At 40.0% G+C, this 16,848-nt stretch overlaps 1 protein-coding gene across 2 annotated transcripts; it reads right to left on the bottom strand.

Annotated features, from left to right (window-relative positions):
• Nucleotides 1-399: 399 nt before the first annotated feature.
• Nucleotides 400-13,525, bottom strand: TMEM248 (transmembrane protein 248). 2 transcript variants are annotated; one of them, XM_015814799.1, is made up of 8 exons: nucleotides 13,425-13,525; nucleotides 12,737-12,906; nucleotides 4,988-5,164; nucleotides 3,968-4,253; nucleotides 2,910-3,060; nucleotides 2,350-2,533; nucleotides 1,956-2,099; nucleotides 400-824 (listed from the first exon to the last, which is right to left on the bottom strand). In XM_015814799.1, the coding sequence occupies exons 3-8, from the start codon at nucleotides 5,144-5,146 to the stop codon at nucleotides 804-806; spliced, it is 945 nt and encodes a 314-aa protein (XP_015670285.1). In that variant the 5' UTR covers nucleotides 5,147-5,164; nucleotides 12,737-12,906; nucleotides 13,425-13,525; the 3' UTR covers nucleotides 400-803. The 2 variants fall into 2 exon arrangements, with proteins under 2 accessions (XP_015670285.1, XP_029139762.1); XM_029283929.1 differs by lacking the exon at nucleotides 12,737-12,906 and having other exon boundaries at nucleotides 13,425-13,439.
• Nucleotides 13,526-16,848: the final 3,323 nt, after the last annotated feature.

Here is a 16,848-nt window from a genome sequence, read left to right as displayed (position 1 = left end):
CAATAGTTTGGCCCATCCAAAGAGACTACCTACCCTTTTACATCATTAGAACCTCCCAAAGCCCAACTGTAGTTTTAGAGAACAACAATTAATCTACACATGTAGATAGAAGAGTTTCATTTCCAAATGCTTTCCTACATTCAAATGGTGCAAATATCTGGACNTTACTGCTGCTTCAAAAGAAAGACAATGTTAATTGGAATACTGCCCTTCTTGTGTTTTTTTCCAATCTAAAATTATAAGCATAATTACCCTTCTTAACTAGTATTAAAATGTGATTGAATGCTGGTTGTTTGTGTGTTTTTTAAAAAAAACAAATCTAGAAAAGTGGATAACTTTTTGCAAGCAGGATGAAAATGGGAAGAGAAAGCAACTGCCCCCCCCTTTCACACACACATATACACACACACTTCAGTGGAACACATCAGTGACTTTGGAATTGTACTGTCTGGAACGCTGAAGAGATCACTGGGAGAAATAAGGTGCTTTGTTTTAGACACCCGCAAAGGCATCTATACTGTCCCAATGCAGTAAGACATCTTTCCAATCCTTCTGCTGCAGAGTCACACAGACACAAAACATTCCAATGAAAACAGAAAAGGGCTCCCATTAATCTTAGCTGCGCTGGCATAATCTGTTCCAAGGATACTCTTTATATAAATAACCATTACAGGCACTTTAAAAGTCTTTGGTTGGAATAATCCAACGTCTCATGATAAATCCATAACCAATCAGGACCCACTTCTGGGTTCAGCAGGCAATGATTGCAGACTTGGTCACTTTTGGAGGAAGGAGGCAACGGATCATGCTTCTGAGAAAGCAACCTGGAGTTGGGGAGAGAGAGAAAAGGAGACCATATGGTCAGATTTCAGCTATCAGTTACATGTCATAATAAGTCACTGAGTGATCTGAATTGGGAAAATGAAGAGAGACGGATGGCATATGGAACTCCTCTTAGATGGACTTTGACATATGGAGCTGTTATAAAGTAAATCAGATCTTTTACCTGTCAAACTCCTTAACTGTCTCTACTGTCACCAGACAACACGATTCCCTTGAATAGATACATCCACATATACATACTCATATACACATTCTGTACATCTCTATGATACATCCTATTATATTCAGCAGAGTGCCCTGCTGAAAGCTGTGGTTTAATTTTGCATTTAAATATACTCCTTTCAGGCAGCCCAATTAATACACCCAAGTCCCATATACCTCTGAAAACAAAATGTGTCAGGGAACCAACAGAATAGTGCTTCTTTTTCATGATGTTTATAATTAGCTTCACCCACCACATTTTGTGCACACAGCAGCTACTTGGTGATGCTGCCCATGACAGCCAACATTCCAGAAATGTCCTCTTTGCCTAGCAAAGATTCTGCAGATTTTCAGTCATGGGTCTTACTAGTGGGGTTTCAAATCCACAAGATTAATCGATGCGGTTCACAGTATGCTTCTAGGCAAGTCATGTTCTCTTAGCTTACCTACATTGCAAGGTTGTGATGAAACTAAAACAAGCACATATTTGTAAGTCACTTTGTGTTTTTTGATAGGGAAGAACGTAAAACTGTATGATAGAAGTCAAAGGTATCTAAACAAGCTGAAGTGACATTCTGCATGACAGGGAATAAAAAACTGAATTAGTTGATCTTTAAGTTTCTTTCCAACTCTGATTTTATAATTCTGTATAAAACACAACCAAAATAAAATAGGCGAGAGTCAAAAAATGGAAAAGCCCCAAGTAGCTTCCGTTAGATTTGGAAGACAAAAAAGCTGTCAAGTCTGCTACTGGTCTCCCTATTTGTAAGAGGTTAATCTATTACAGAACATGGACGCAACATTAGTGCTTAGAGCTGTTTATGAATAATTCCCAGAATGACAATAGTTGCTAAGGAAGCAGGGGCTCCCTCCCTCAAATTAGCTCCTCCACAAATAATTTTGGTCCTTACCTTTTCAGGACAGAACTCTGAGTTGCTTTGTCGCAATTTGGTTGGTCTGCCTCTGATGACTGCATAGCAGAACATGGTGATGACCATCACAAAAAGAAAATAACTGGTGTGCATTAAATGCAGATTAATTAGGGAGCGGTCATCCTGAATGGAGAAAGAAACAGCATTTCCTAAGGCTGTAGAGAAAGTACAGGCAACTGCCCCGGGAAAGTGCAGGGACATTGTTGAGGCAGAACAATCCCAAACAACCCCCTCGCCCCACACGTACATTTTGGCAAGATCTGGACAGTGATACAATGGACAGAGCACGTGCACTTCTAAGGAGAACATCTACAAATCTTGCTCATACAAGCTCACTCACAGTTCACAGCAAAGTGTAAAAAAAATCACTTACATCTGGAACAATAACCGTCAATTTGGGATTTAATGCATGATAGACTTTCCCAATGGCTCCCTTGTAACACCAGAAAGGGTTGTAGTCTTGGGCATATTTTGTGTTGGAGTCCCTTGCAGTTGTGACGATCTTGTACCAGAAGGTTGCGTTAATGTATGTTTCCGGAATACAGTGAGGTGGCTGACTGTAGAGCAACACACAATTTTGAGCTGTTTATCTAAGTCTCCACCATCTCCTTCCACTGGGTCAACCATTCCCTTCCCATTGCTTTCCAGTTTGTAAGCCCATGCTCTCCTGCAGATTTCTCAGTGGGATGACTCCCACTATTCCACACTCCCCCATTTATCTCACTCCTGCAAAATATATCTTATCACTAAATTGGGGGAAATGGTGGTGATCAAACTAGAAGTTCCCATTTCTAGGGACACATTATAAATTCTGTTTAAAAAATTTAAAACTGGAAAAACTGTCTCAGTGTCTCTTAAGCAGCAAACCTGAAGGCCTGAAAAACCGCAGTGACATGCTTCCCTGGGAGAAATAAGCACTGGTTAGAGCCTTACACTGTGACTGGAAAAACTGATGCAGCGGCTGTCACGGTCATGCAAGTCGTGAAGACCACTTGGTCACAGCGGCCATGCAGAGCACAGTCATCTGAATTCCAGGCAGTAGGTAGGGTGAATGTGATGTTGATTTCCTCATGAGCTTCTCTGCCTTTTGGAGTAGAGCGAGGGGAAGAAAGGGAGAAAGCATAGCGCATCAGTAAAAATTCAGTTTTCAATGTTTAAATACAGGTAGTCCTCAACGTACAACCACAACCGAGCCCACAATTTCTGTTGCTAAGTGAGGCAGTCGTTAACTGGATTTTGCCCCATTTTACAACCTTTCTTGCCACAGTTGCTAAGTGAATCACTGCAGTTGTTAAGTTAGTAACACAGTTAAGTGAATTTTTCCTCATTTTTTTTTTTTACAACTTTTCTTGCCACAGTTGCTAGTAACACAGTTGTTAAGTGACTCTGGCTTCCCTATTGACTTTGCTTGTCAGAAGGTCACAAAAGGTGATCACATGACCCTGGGACACTGCAACTGTCATAAGTATGAGTCAGTTGTCAAACATCCGAATTTTGATCACATGACCATGGCGATGCTACAACAGTCATAAGTTTGAAAAACGGTCATAAGTCACTTTTTTTCAAGTGCCTATGTAACTTTGAACGATCACTAAACGAATTGTTGTAAGTCGAGGACTACCTTTATTACATCATTTAAAACCAGGAGAAAATTATGGTTGCAAACAACTTTCAATAAACTACTATGACGTTAAGCAGTTGATCAAAGCCCACCTCAGCAATTACGGAAGCCAGTTATAACAATAAGATAATGGAAGTGGATGCTTATAGGAAAAACAGAAAACTGTGTGGTGAACTTGTCAATAAAAGCTGTTCCTTTTTTAACCTTTCCAGAAAGATGATTTCTAGATAAAGAACATCCATGATAAAGAACATCCATGATAAAGAACATCCAAGTGCAGACATGGATCTCTCTGCTTTGCTTTTAGCTATTCCTACTTTCTTCCACAGGGCTTTGGGTCCTTAAATATGACATTTGAAATAAATGGTACCTGAAAGTCCAATTTGGTGACCAAAAATGGTAGAAGATAAACTTGTGACATTCCGGGAAATGCCACCAAAGGGTCTGAGGGGGTCCAGTGTCAAAGTGATGGCAACGGAAGTATTGACAGGACCAGAATCTTCAAGTGTTTGTGGTGATGGCGTGGAAGGTCGAGCTTGGCTGCTGGTCATGGCATTCTCTGGAGTTGTGGTGTCATTTATGAGGTGCTTTAATGTTTCATTCTCCGAAATACAGAAATCCAAATCATTAAATCGCAGAAGGAAAGTGTTCCAATCCTTAAATAGAAACAGATCTTTAGTGCCTTATGTTGAATTACAGCCCTCACAAAATCAGTATATATAGTAATACTAACAAAAAACAAGGTTAATTCACGAGAGCTCAATCTCACTCAATAATAGCAATACTTTTGATTTAAGAGATACAGCCATGTCAAGTGCTGCACGTCTGGTTAAATGACAATGGTTGGGGCATCTTGAAAGAGATTACAATTTGAAATTACTACCCTTTAGTTATGGGGGGAAAGTAATCTAGGAAAACGGCATGTGGCACAATGCTAAAACCATGAATTAAGATGCATTAATCTGTGCAACAGTAGAGGTAAGCATCCATTTTACAATTTTAAATTTGAATTGCTAAATAGTTTAAAATCAATTTAAGATTGATGCCAGCAAAACAGATGGCCTTTACTTCTGAGGCAAGATTGACTGGCCTCATTAAAATAAGGTGCCAACTTAAACATTTTGAGTGTTCCTGTCTCAGCCCAAGGTTGTCCATATCCATCAGACACTCGTATTGAACCAGGAGTCCTCCTGGGCATATATAAGCCACTCATTTGACTCTTCATCTCTTGTGCCATCCTGCACAGAACTCCCATTCATTAAACTACAGAATATGTTCTACTCTTATCTACTTATTCCTTTCTGGAGGGTAAGTTATAGATAGTCCTAAAAGATAAACAGACAAGCTTCTAGTCCCAGATATTCAGATATAGGCTCGATTTATACATTACCTCTGTCATTTCAGGGGACTTGATCTCTTTGATCTTAAAGAAATAACCCAGAGTCAGAAAGGCGATGGCCATTGCACTGACACTGATCATGAACACCACAAGAGGCGGGCGGCTGCTGATGAAAACCCTGAGGTTCTCCAGAGGATTTATGTTGAACATTATTCTGATCAGGCCCACCTGCAGAACAGCAAGAGCACAAACTGTAAAAAGCATTATATAAAATAAGGCCTTTGAGATAAATAAGATGCGAGGGAGGATCTTTTGAAATCTCCATTACTGCGGCGTTTGTTTCTGTTATTAAAGGTGAGGAAGGAAGTTGGGCTCTAGCAATCTGTGCTGAGATTGCTGGCAACTAGAAAAGAGGAAGTCTCCCACCTTGCAAGCTGTTCAGTACAACTGGCGGTAGCGAGGGCGTCAGCCGAGTCACAATGGGCACACGCTATTTCGTCTGGGTAGTCAGAATGGACTGGATCTCCTTGCTCCAGCCCAAAGCCAACTTAGGTTTATATTTAGTTTAAAAATGGTTTCGGAATCTTCCCAAGGGGAACCTGCTTGCTCTCTTCAGTTGTGGGTACACTCATCCTCTTCTCAGGGCTAAGGACATTACAGGCAGCTTCTTTGCTCACACTCAGCCAAGGAACAAATGCAACTCTACCAAGCCTCCTTTATGGATATGGAAATACTTAGGCTCTCTCCCAATGTCCACATTCAGGACTCCATCATGCTCTAATCAAGGCAGAAACAGGTACTTTTTTTTGGCATAAAGTGAACTGAAGCATATGTTTTGTTTTAAATTTAACTCAGCTGAGAAATAGGGCATTTATTACTCTGCAGCATTAAAATTCTGCCCTATCTTCACAGAGTCCAGCACAGTTTTTTTTTTAAATCTGAAAACTAATATCTACCCTGGTTAAAAGACTGATAAACTCAAGATGTCTCAGACAACAACAAAGTTAAACAGGGACCTGAAATTTCATTGCCCGCTTCCAAATCACACAGCTCCCAGCACTGCTTGTCTCTCCTGAAATATGACTGAAAAATTAAAGTTTTGTATTTATTTTGGAAAGACACAATATCTGTGCCTAGCCCCCCTTCCATTTTTGTCTCAAGGAAGCAAAGGAACCCAAGTCTTCTTGGGCTTTATTATCAACTCAGCAGTTCATGGTGACTGATGTAAAAGATGGAAGGACTGATGAGAACTCCTGGTCTGAGACAGAAGTTGCATTCATTCATTTCCTGACAGAGCCGTCACCTTCAGAACAGGCAGCCTCCATAAGTATTATATTCTCTTTCACTGGACTGCAGAAACTGCAATCCCTGCTGCCCAAAACACCTTAGCCAATTCTGCACTGAATAGGGGGGGTTGGACTAGATGACCTCTGATATATGTTGCCATTCCAAGACTGTATGAACGACTCGTGGAAGAAATATGGATCAAATGATGACATGAACTATAACATAATTTCTATTTCCATACATTTTTATGGTTTTCTAGCTTGAATTTAAGTCAAAAATATGTGCAAACACATTTTTAAAGATAAAAACACCAAAGAAAAGGTTGTAAGGATTATACTTGCACACTGAGGCTAAGTAACTGAGTAACAAGCCCAGTGTTAATACCGAGGCCTTTGTTCCCATGTGCAATTTCCTGTTTTCTTTTTCCACCTTTTCCTCTTCCATTCTCCTACCCATTTCAAAACCCAATCCAGCCCATTCTTGGAATGAACTAATGTACCTTTCCAGGTAACAAAGCTACTTGCCTGGGCTATGTGCAAACTCCTCCCTCAGGGTCTGGAGCTTTCACATCTTGCAGGATACACCTTGTTTTCTCTGGCTGTCACTGTCAATCATTAGCTAAAAGCAAACAGCTCAGTGAGACTCTAGTCTTGCCAAGCAGGAAAGGTCAGTTGAAGACCCTGCCATCTGTCCCCTGGAACATGTCCTGGGGCCTGTGATGATGGCCGGGTCTTTCCTTGCTATGTGATTCTTTATTATATCTTTTGCTTACCTTTCTGAAAAAATCCCATCCCCTGCCCTCTGGAATGGCATCCTCCCTGAGACAAGTAACAGCTCACACTCTTCAAGCATTTCAGGCTGTTACCAGGCCTGGGGTTAGGCTATGTTAGCAGAGACTTTGTTGAATTTGTATGTGGTTTTGTCCAAGCAGCCATGTTTCTTTAAAATGTTTTTAAATATGGTAAAACGCCCAGAGTCTTTTTGGAATCACACAGCCTCAAAATTCAATCAATCAATAAGTTCATGAGAGGTAAAAGCAAAACAAATCTTCAAATAAAACAGACTAAAAACACTGGCAAGACATTGATGACTGGCAAGGGGGGAAAAAAAACAGAACTCCAGTTTTAACTGTAGTTCTGACATCATTAAACAAACCTTTTCTGAAAGAAAGATATTTATGCTACAAAGAAAGACCATTAAGGAAGTAGCAAAGTAAACCTCATAGTATAAATCCTCCAGAGTTCTAGCATAGTCAATAAAAAGTCCCTTTTCTCTTTCATTTCAGTCAACAACAACAACAACAACAACAACAACAACAACAACAACAACAACAACAACAACAACAACAATAATAATAATAATAATAATAATAATAATAATAATAATAATAATAAAAAAGATTGGGACAAAGAATCATAGAGCGTAATGACTGGAAATGGCCTTGCAGATCATCTCGTCCAACTTTCTGCCCTGTTAAGAATCAGGTCTTTCTTGATATCACATTGGAATAACTTTATCATCCAAAAAGTGTGAATTCTACTCTTATTTTAGGCATAAAACCAGCAGGGCAGCTTTGGGCCAGTCATTGTCTCTCAGCCAATTCTCCTTACAAGGTTGTTGTGGGTAAAATAGGAGAAGGAAGGCGTATTAGATACGTTCCTTGCTTTGAGTTGTTTATAAAAATAATAAAGGTGGGATATAAATAAACATAAACAAGTAAAACATTAAGCCAGCTGAGTGGCTTTGGGCCAGTCACTTTCTCTTAGCTCTTGGGAGGAGGCAACTGAAAAACCACTTCCAAAAATCTTGCCAAGAAAACTGCAGGAACAAATCTGGGTAGTCAACAGAAGTCAATAATGACTTGAAAGCTAAAAGAAATAGAGAAAACAATTCTTCTTCATGCTTTTCAACTGCCTTCTTTTCTATGTCACTGTTGATGCCTGGTTTTGCCTAGCTGTATCTCTGGCCCACATAATGTATTTCAAGTAACAGGCTGAAGTCTCCCAGAATTAAAGGATAAATGAGAGCGGCAGAAAGCATTGTACAGAATGCCAATCTCTCCTTCCCTGAGGCCAGATGAGGCATTCTGTGAAAATATACAATTTTGAAAACACAAGCACCAATACTGCACACTGTCAATGAACACTGTATTTAAGTGTACCAAAATCCTTGCTATTTTAGTGCTGCTTGCAGGTATTTTAATAGTATATACAATAAACACCAAACCATTTTCCCCAATGTAAAATCCACATGAAAATTGCCAAGCATCTGCCACAATATGTCACATAAGTAGATTAATAAATTGTAGATACGTGTACAGTCTACTAAGTGTCAAAAATGTTTTTCTTAAGCTAAAAGCTAACTATTAAGTTACGTACAGAGGCAAGGGAACCTCATCCTTCAGGATACTCTTTTCTGAATTAATCCTAAAGTTCAAATATTCAGGAATATTACACTACTATAACATTGGAAGGTACATGAACACAGAAGAAGAAATCTTATTGAATTTTTCCATCAGTTCTTAGCCTTTGCATTCAAAGATAAATTAACTTCTCAAAAATATGCAAACATGCTATCACACACTATCCAAACCAGCTCGGTGAATAAGCAGCTAACTAGTTCAAGGAAATGAAATAGTACAAAATTGAGTTTCCTGTTCGCAAAGCAATACTCCAAGCTAATCATCCACATCACCTGCACACATTAGGAAGATTCAACAACTGACCACAATTGGGGCCAAAATTTCCATCGCTAAATAAGTAGGTTGTTAAGTGAGTTGTGCCCAATTTTACGAGTTTGTTTTGTCATGGATGTTAAGTGAATCACTGCAGATGTTAAGTGATTCACATGGTTGTTAAGCGGAGTGGAGAAATCTCAGATAGTGATCACATGACCCCAGAATGCTGCAGCCATTGTGAATACATGCTGCTTGTCAAGTGCCCCAATTCTGATCACTGACTGTGGGGATGCTGCAACGGCCATAAGTGCGAGAACCAGCTATAAGTCATTTTTTTTTCAGTACCACTGTAACTTCAAATGCTTGCTAAATGAATGGTTGTACATTTATATATAATTGGCTATGTAAATGTTTTAAATAAATAAAATTCAGTCAGAAGGAGTCCGTAAGCAGACTAGTTGGTACTGGGGAAAACGATCTTTGGGTATTTGGATCCTAAATCTTCTAGGGAGTTATTGACCTTAAAATGGATTCACTAACTCACAGAAAATCATTACAGGCTATCAATACAGTTATGATGTAATCCTAGTAGCAATTGGAAAGAGACGTTAATGTATCAATTACATCTTCTTTAGATTGTCTTCGAGGACAGCCTAATACAGAGTATACAATATTGAAGTAATCCAATCATTACACTGTATGTTGCGGATGACTCCTATTTTTCCTTCTGGGGCTGCTTGGCCTTTTGGTTTACTTAGGATATTTTGGAGGGCTTTCGTTGGCTTGTGTGTTACGCTGATTCTATATGGTTATAGTAGTCTGTTGGTGATTTCTGAGATGTTTTTGATGTATGGCAATGTTATTGTTTTTACTGCTTGCACTGGTTATGCTATATTGGGTTGAGTGATCAGGCACTTTTTGATGAAGTTTTGTGGATATCCAGTTTATTGGAAAACGTTGTACAGATGCTCTTTTTCCCTTTTCTGCTGTTCAGAGTTGCGTGTGTTTGTGCTTGGCTAAATCAAGTTCTTACCACAGTTTTTCTTGTTGGAGTTTGGGTTATTGCTTTGATAGTGGAGCACTTGATTGGTGTGGGTGTTTTTTCAGTACACCTGTGTTTCTAGTTTGCCATACATCAAAAACATCTCAGAAACCATCAATAGACCACCAACACAGCATAGATAAACTCCAAGATTAACATTAGACTAACAATCAAGAAGTAAACAATACCCCAATCAAGGAACTACCAAATCAAGGAACTACCAAACAAGCTATGGTAACAATAAAAGCCAAACCAAAGAAACTCAAGACCACTCCCACCAAACACTGACAGGGCAAGCCACTGTAATATAAACTGAGAGCAAATCCCACTCCTTATTGCACTGATGTTAGCTAGTTTGGCTAATGAAACATCAGCAAGAAAACAACCAATTCAAAGAGCACCAAGAACCTCTCATTTCAATCCTGAGCTACAAATACTCTCCTTTACTGGTACTACATATGGGTGTCAAACGCTTCAGAAAGTATATGAAAGGGAAAAATTTGCCTGCGGGTACACTTCCACCAAGGAACAACTTTTCGTTGAGATACAAACCTCCAATTAACTGCATAGCTGGATAGAAAATAGCCCAAGAAAGTGGGCGAAAATGATACGACTCATGATCACAGATGCACGCCTCAGATTAAACAAATATCAGCACACAATAGCAAACACAAAGAATAGCTGGAACTCACACCAGAGTACGTGGAGAGGCTGGCCACCCCCATCATGATTGCATCTCATAAACATGTCGGAAAAAGAAAAACCAAACTTCAAAGCAAACTCCTCAAACTCAACCCCAGAATCAAAGTGGCACCAGAGCCTGAACCTGTCTAGCCGTTCACTATCTACTGCAGAATACAATATTCTACACAAAGGCCTCAACTATAACACAGATAATGCCAATTACCTGGAATTCTGTGAAGGAGCATTTCAAACTACTGGACTTCCCACAGGAGTCCAAGAAAACATCAAACTATCATACCACAGATCAGAAGATGACAACAAAATCAACTCATAACAGAGAATAGAGCAGCCCTCAGAAACCAGACTATCATCCTCCTACTAGAGATAAAGGCAGAACCATGGTTATAGACAGATCATAATATATACAAAAAGCAAAAAAACTTACCTCCCAGTGAACACCAACACAATAGAGAAACTAGACAACTGGATCAAGAGAACTCTCAGCGACCTCACTAAGAAAGGCCAATTTACCAAAGAAGAACAGTGGTGGATGAGAAGCACTGAAGTAATCTTCCTATGCCTCTAAGGATGCCCCAAAATACACAAGCCTGACATACCTCTCTATCCAATTATATCATTATCAGGGATTCTGGTCTCATCTGATGTCACAGCCCTCTTCACATCCATAGACCCAGACTTAACAAAATACACAAAGACTGAAACACTCATGATTATGGATTTCATAAACCTCTGCCTAACTACATACTTCCAATTTGATGGACAAACCTATTAACAAATTAAAGGTACATCTTTGGAATCACTACTTTCAGGACCTATTGTGAAGGTCATAATGCAACATCTGGAAGTGATAGCACTCCCACAATATGAGCCAAAATATGGATCAGATATGTAGACAACACTTACATCATAATAAAAAAGGAGAAATTAGAGAATACCCACAAAACCAATCAACAACATCTTCAAAGGAATCTACTTTATCAGAGAAGAAGAAAACAACTTACTATCCTTCTTGGATATCCTGGTCAGCAGAGACCACAATGGCAAACTAGAAACACCACCCGCACCAATCAGATATTCTCCTTTATTGGTATCAAACCTTAACAAGGGAGCCTTGATCTCTTCAACCTTTTGAATCCAAATTCAGAAAATACCAATAACCAGGGTGAGTTTATATAAACATCTCAAAATACTGAACTCTCGCATCCTTCCCTTCTTTCACATGGAACCTTGCAAACTTTCCTTCACTTCTAACAAACCCACTAATCAAGTGTATTTACAGATCCCTCTAGATTGCTAAGTTCTCTTACTCCCTAGATACTCCTTCACATCCACTGAAGTTACAGAAAAAATAAAACAAACCTATTTAGGTCACCCTTAAACACAATCAGTTTTCTAAGACCAAATTGGCTGCAGCCATTTCCTTCATTCTAAGTTGCCACAGGATTGGGAGGGGGATGGAGGATTTCTACTAGTCAAAACATTTTACTGTCCGTGGGAACCAAGGTCATTTCTGTCAGTTAGATAGGGGCTGGAGCATTTAAGTTAGAAAGCCCATGAAACTCTTCTAGTGGGAAACGTAGCTGATTGCATAATTCTGGAGTGTGAAGTTCAACTTTGTAATATTGTTGCTTCTGAAGGGAACTTCAGACTTGGTTTCACTTTTGACCATGCAGATACTATGTAACCAATAAACATGTTCTTTTAGGAAATCTCAAGCCCTGGAGTTCTGATTTATTTGGTCTTGTCTATCAGAACCTTGACATTGGCATTACTTGGTGTAGAGCCAATTTGGTGCAATGGTTAAAGTGCTGGTATATAAAGTGAGAGACTGAGTCCCACCTTAGATATGAAAAAAACAGCTGGGTGACTTTGGGCCAGTAACTCTCTCAATCCAACCCTCACAGGGTTGTTGCGGGGAAAATAGGAAGAGGAATGAGTATTAGCTCTGTTTGCCATCTTGACAATATACAATATACAGAAGGTAGGATACAAATCTCACAAATAACCAAACCCAAATCTTCTGTCCTAGAAAGATGTTCATCTCACATCTGGCTGGCCCCATTGCCCATGAAAAGAACAAACAAATTACCAAACCCAAGTCTTCTGTTGCAGAAAGATTTTCATCTCAAGTCTGGCTGGCCCAACGCCCATGGAAAAGAACCTAAGCCTGCAGCACCATTTGAAGAAGCTTCCGAGAACCGAGGGAAGCAATTCCTCCTCCGTTCCTGACGCACGGGCTCCTGAAATCCAGGCCTGGGGCTGCAAGAGAGAGCGCGCGGAGAAGGATGAAGGAAAAAGGCCGAATAGGAAACAGGCAACATTTGCCACCCCCGAACCTCCGGCACCCCGTCCCTTGGGACAGGGGTAGTCAACCTTGGCTCTTTTATGACTCGTGGACTTCAACTCCCAGAATTCCTGAGCCAGCTAAGCTGGCTCAGGAATTCTGGGAATTGAAGTCCACGAGTCATAAAAGAGCCAAGGTTGACTACCCCTGCCTTGGGAGGTCAGGGAGGGAGGGAGGATCTGCCCCAAAACGGACGAAAGGAAGCCCCTTCTGTATCCAGGTGGATGTGTCCCGCCCCACCCCTTCGAGGGGCACCACGAGAGGAGCAGGCAGCCACGCTCATCTCTCCCTCCCTGGCAAAGGAGCGCCCTGCCCCTAAATGCCTTCCCCCCCCCCAGAAAGAGCCTCAGTGGGCTTTTCTCCTCTCTGATCACCGGGCGACTCCTCCACTTCCTTGGGGGGGGGTCCAGCAGGTTTTCGCTCCCTTTCTTACCTGCGCCGAGCTCAGCGCGGAGGCTGCCGCATCTCTTTATCCTTGCCGTATGGTCGCCCTAATAGCGGAAGCGCCGCGAGGCCTGCGAGCAGTCCTGCCTACAAGGAAGCGCGGACGGCGGCGCCGCGGGGACAAACTTCGTCCACCTCCGCGCCTGGCAACCCAGCTCGGCCCGCCCTCCCCTTCTCGGAATGGGATCAGAGTCTTGACGTCATCAGCCTTTGCGAAGTTGCGCGCGCCTTCTCAAAATTCTCAGCTCCGCAATATTTATGCCGCCGAGAGTCCGGGCAAAAAGGCGCCAACTGGCCAGTCAAGACCTAGTAAACACGTTCGGGACCGGTGTGTCTCAGTCCTCGGAAATGTTTGGATTTGATTTATAATCATACAAATCGACCATGCACAATGTTTTGTGGGGAACCTGTGACACAATCGGCTGTTTATAATATTGCAAATCATTTCTATCAACAGCCATGGCACGTCACCAAAGAAGTGGAAAACTTCTCGTGGTAGCAATCATAAGTACAATAGCAAAGGGGAAGAAACATTTGTATGGGTCCAAAAGGCTGCTGATGGATCAGAGGCAGCTTATTGTAAATTGTGCCACTGCAATCTACCGATAATTAGCAACCTCTCATGAAGAAAAAACGGAAAAGCACAAGTGGAGAACTTTGTTATAAGGCCAGATGCAACTTAATGTAAGAAAACCTCCTAGGCAAGACAATGATAAAGTTAAGGCAGTAGAACTTCAAATTACTATTAAGCATGACCTGCCACTGTGTGATACCTTCAGTTAACCACTGGGTGAAATTATGATAGTACGTGATTACGGAAGTACAGTGGAGCACATAAAGTTACATAGAAGTAAATGTGTATGCTTAATCAAAAACATCATTTTGCCTGCATTAAAAACTGATGACTTTCAGAAATGTTTTTATTTATTTATAACCTGCCTTTATTATTTTTATAAATATATCAAGGTGGTGAACACACAATACTCCTTCCTCCTATTTTCCACACAACAACCCTATAGAGTTGGGTTGGACTGAGAAAGTGACTGGCCCAAAGTCATGTTTATGCCTGAGACAGGATTAGAATTCACAGACTCTTGGTTTCTAGCCTGATGCCTTAATATGCCATCATTATAGATAAATCTACTGATATTTCAAGACAAAAACACTTGTGTATTTTAGTTTGATTTTTAAAGTGATCAGACAGAGGACATAGTAACTAGATATATAGGTTTAATTCCACTGCGAAAGGCTATATATGATGAGGAAATGATAAGATGTGGCCAAAGTCTTGCAAATTGCATTGCTTTTGCATTGGGTGGTGCATCAAACATGATTGGGAGCTACAACTTTGTTGGTCTAGACTCCTTTCTGTGTGCAACTCAAATGTATCTCATTCGCTGGCACAGTACATTCAATATACTGAACCAAAGACGCCATCAAATATTGGGTTTTTACTATCAGAAATACCTAATTGGTTTGCCATAGTGAATTGAGATGAGAAACATACAAAAAGTTGTTTAGAATGATGAACACAGCTAGAGAATTTGAGGCAACCCGAACTGCTCCCCTCCCCTTTGAAAAACCTTCACAGTGGCTTGTGCATGGACAGGTTATGTTTACTATTTTGATGAACAGGGAAGAGCTAAAGACTTATTTTGCTTCTGCTGAACTTGCCTGTTCAAAGTTTGATACAAAATTCAAAGCAAGACTCCTAAAGGAAATGTAGCATCCCAGTGTTTCCTAACATAATAGCTGCTTCACCCAACATATTCATTAATACAGTTCATTAATTTTAGCATAGCTGATTATATGAACTCAGCTTGTGTTTTTTTTACCCAGGTTCATTGGTTATGCATTGTATGAATCCATACAATTTTTGTTACTACATTCCGGGGATATCTGAATCAGCCAAGATGTAGTTTGAGTAATTATTTCTGTTCAAACTGCTGAATTGGATTATTCAATTTGAAGATCTGGTTCAATAAAAATGCATTTGTGTGCACTCAAATCATTTAAGTGATTAGATTCAAAGGGATACTTTGACTGTATTTAATGTTTGAATCAAAACTTCTCACATCCATTGGCTAAACTTTTTATTGACACTAGCTGCATGCAGTTAATAGGAGGAGTCTGTGATATTTAAGGATTGATTTTGGTATAGAATAGATCATTCCTGTTTGCATGGAATGGATTCTTTTGCACTGAATTTTCCTCATTCTTAATACTGATGATGAATCATGGGTGCTGTCCTTATTTGTGTAATATTTTCAGAGAGGTTAGACTTCCCTAAATAAGATCTATCCCAAATCAACCATTGTTATTGTAAATTTCCAGACATGAAAAATAAGCCAGGCCCTCTTATCCCAGATCGCTCCTTCATGTAGGCTAGTGGGAAAGCAATCTATGTTCAGATGTTAATATTTTCTAAAATGTTGTCAAACTTGGAAAAAACGAAGCATTTTATTCAGCATTATTTAAGTGTTTCGATGTGTTATAATGGACCTATTTTGTTTTTTACTTCTTCCAAACCATGGAAATTTAAAAAATGCACTGCCCACTTCCATGCTTGCTGCCCTTGGCTGAAGCAAGATGAGAAAAGTTTTGTCTTATACATTTAGTTATTAAAGCAGTATACAGATTAGCTAAGAAGGATGAAACAATAGATCTCCTCCATTCTTGCTTATTTTTTTTATAGGTAAATATCTATGTTCTCCTCCCCATAGATATTGCCCTCTCCACTGAGGCCTGCTTATTTATGAGGTATTACAGAAGATGAATATACTAATACAGACATAGTACTAATGAGACATAGTGCTGGACAAACACTTTGTATTAGATTTTTCCGATGTATCACTGGTGATGACTGAGGAATATCCCTCTTTCTGCCGAAAATGGCAGCCATTCATTCCCCATCCTGCACCAGAGAAACATTTTGGGATCATATTGCTGGGTTCTGCTTGGGTCACACAAGATATACTGGCTCTGTGGCCTCATAAAACTTCATTGGACAGACATAAAAAAAAAGGCTGCCACCTGTCTGCTACCTAAGTTTACTGCTGTGCATATATTTGCTATAGAAAAGCAAATAGATTATGCAAAATGCAGAAAAAGAATGAGAAGTGAGAAAAAGCAATTCAATAACATTAAATATACCTATAGTTTATGTATCTCTCCATTCCTTTCTGTCCTTGGAAGTCATCCTTTTTTTCTACCATATTGCCTTTTGTTCTTTAAGTTTCTCCTGTCTGTTCTTTGTGGATCATATCAACTCCATCCAGCCATGATTTTCCCGATCTTCCCGTTCCTCTTGATCCATTCTTTCTTCCTTCATATTGTTTCATGATTCAATTCTCATTCATTTTCTCTATAATGACTAAACCAACTCAACGTTATTTCATACTGATCATTTCAGT

This window comes from Protobothrops mucrosquamatus, unplaced genomic scaffold (genome assembly GCF_001527695.2).
Source record: "Protobothrops mucrosquamatus isolate PMUCROS unplaced genomic scaffold, P.Mucros_1.0 scaffold286, whole genome shotgun sequence".
Lineage (NCBI taxonomy): Eukaryota > Metazoa > Chordata > Lepidosauria > Squamata > Viperidae > Protobothrops > Protobothrops mucrosquamatus.
Note: the sequence above shows the minus strand (reverse complement) of the source record. Positions and strands in the feature narration are given on the sequence as shown.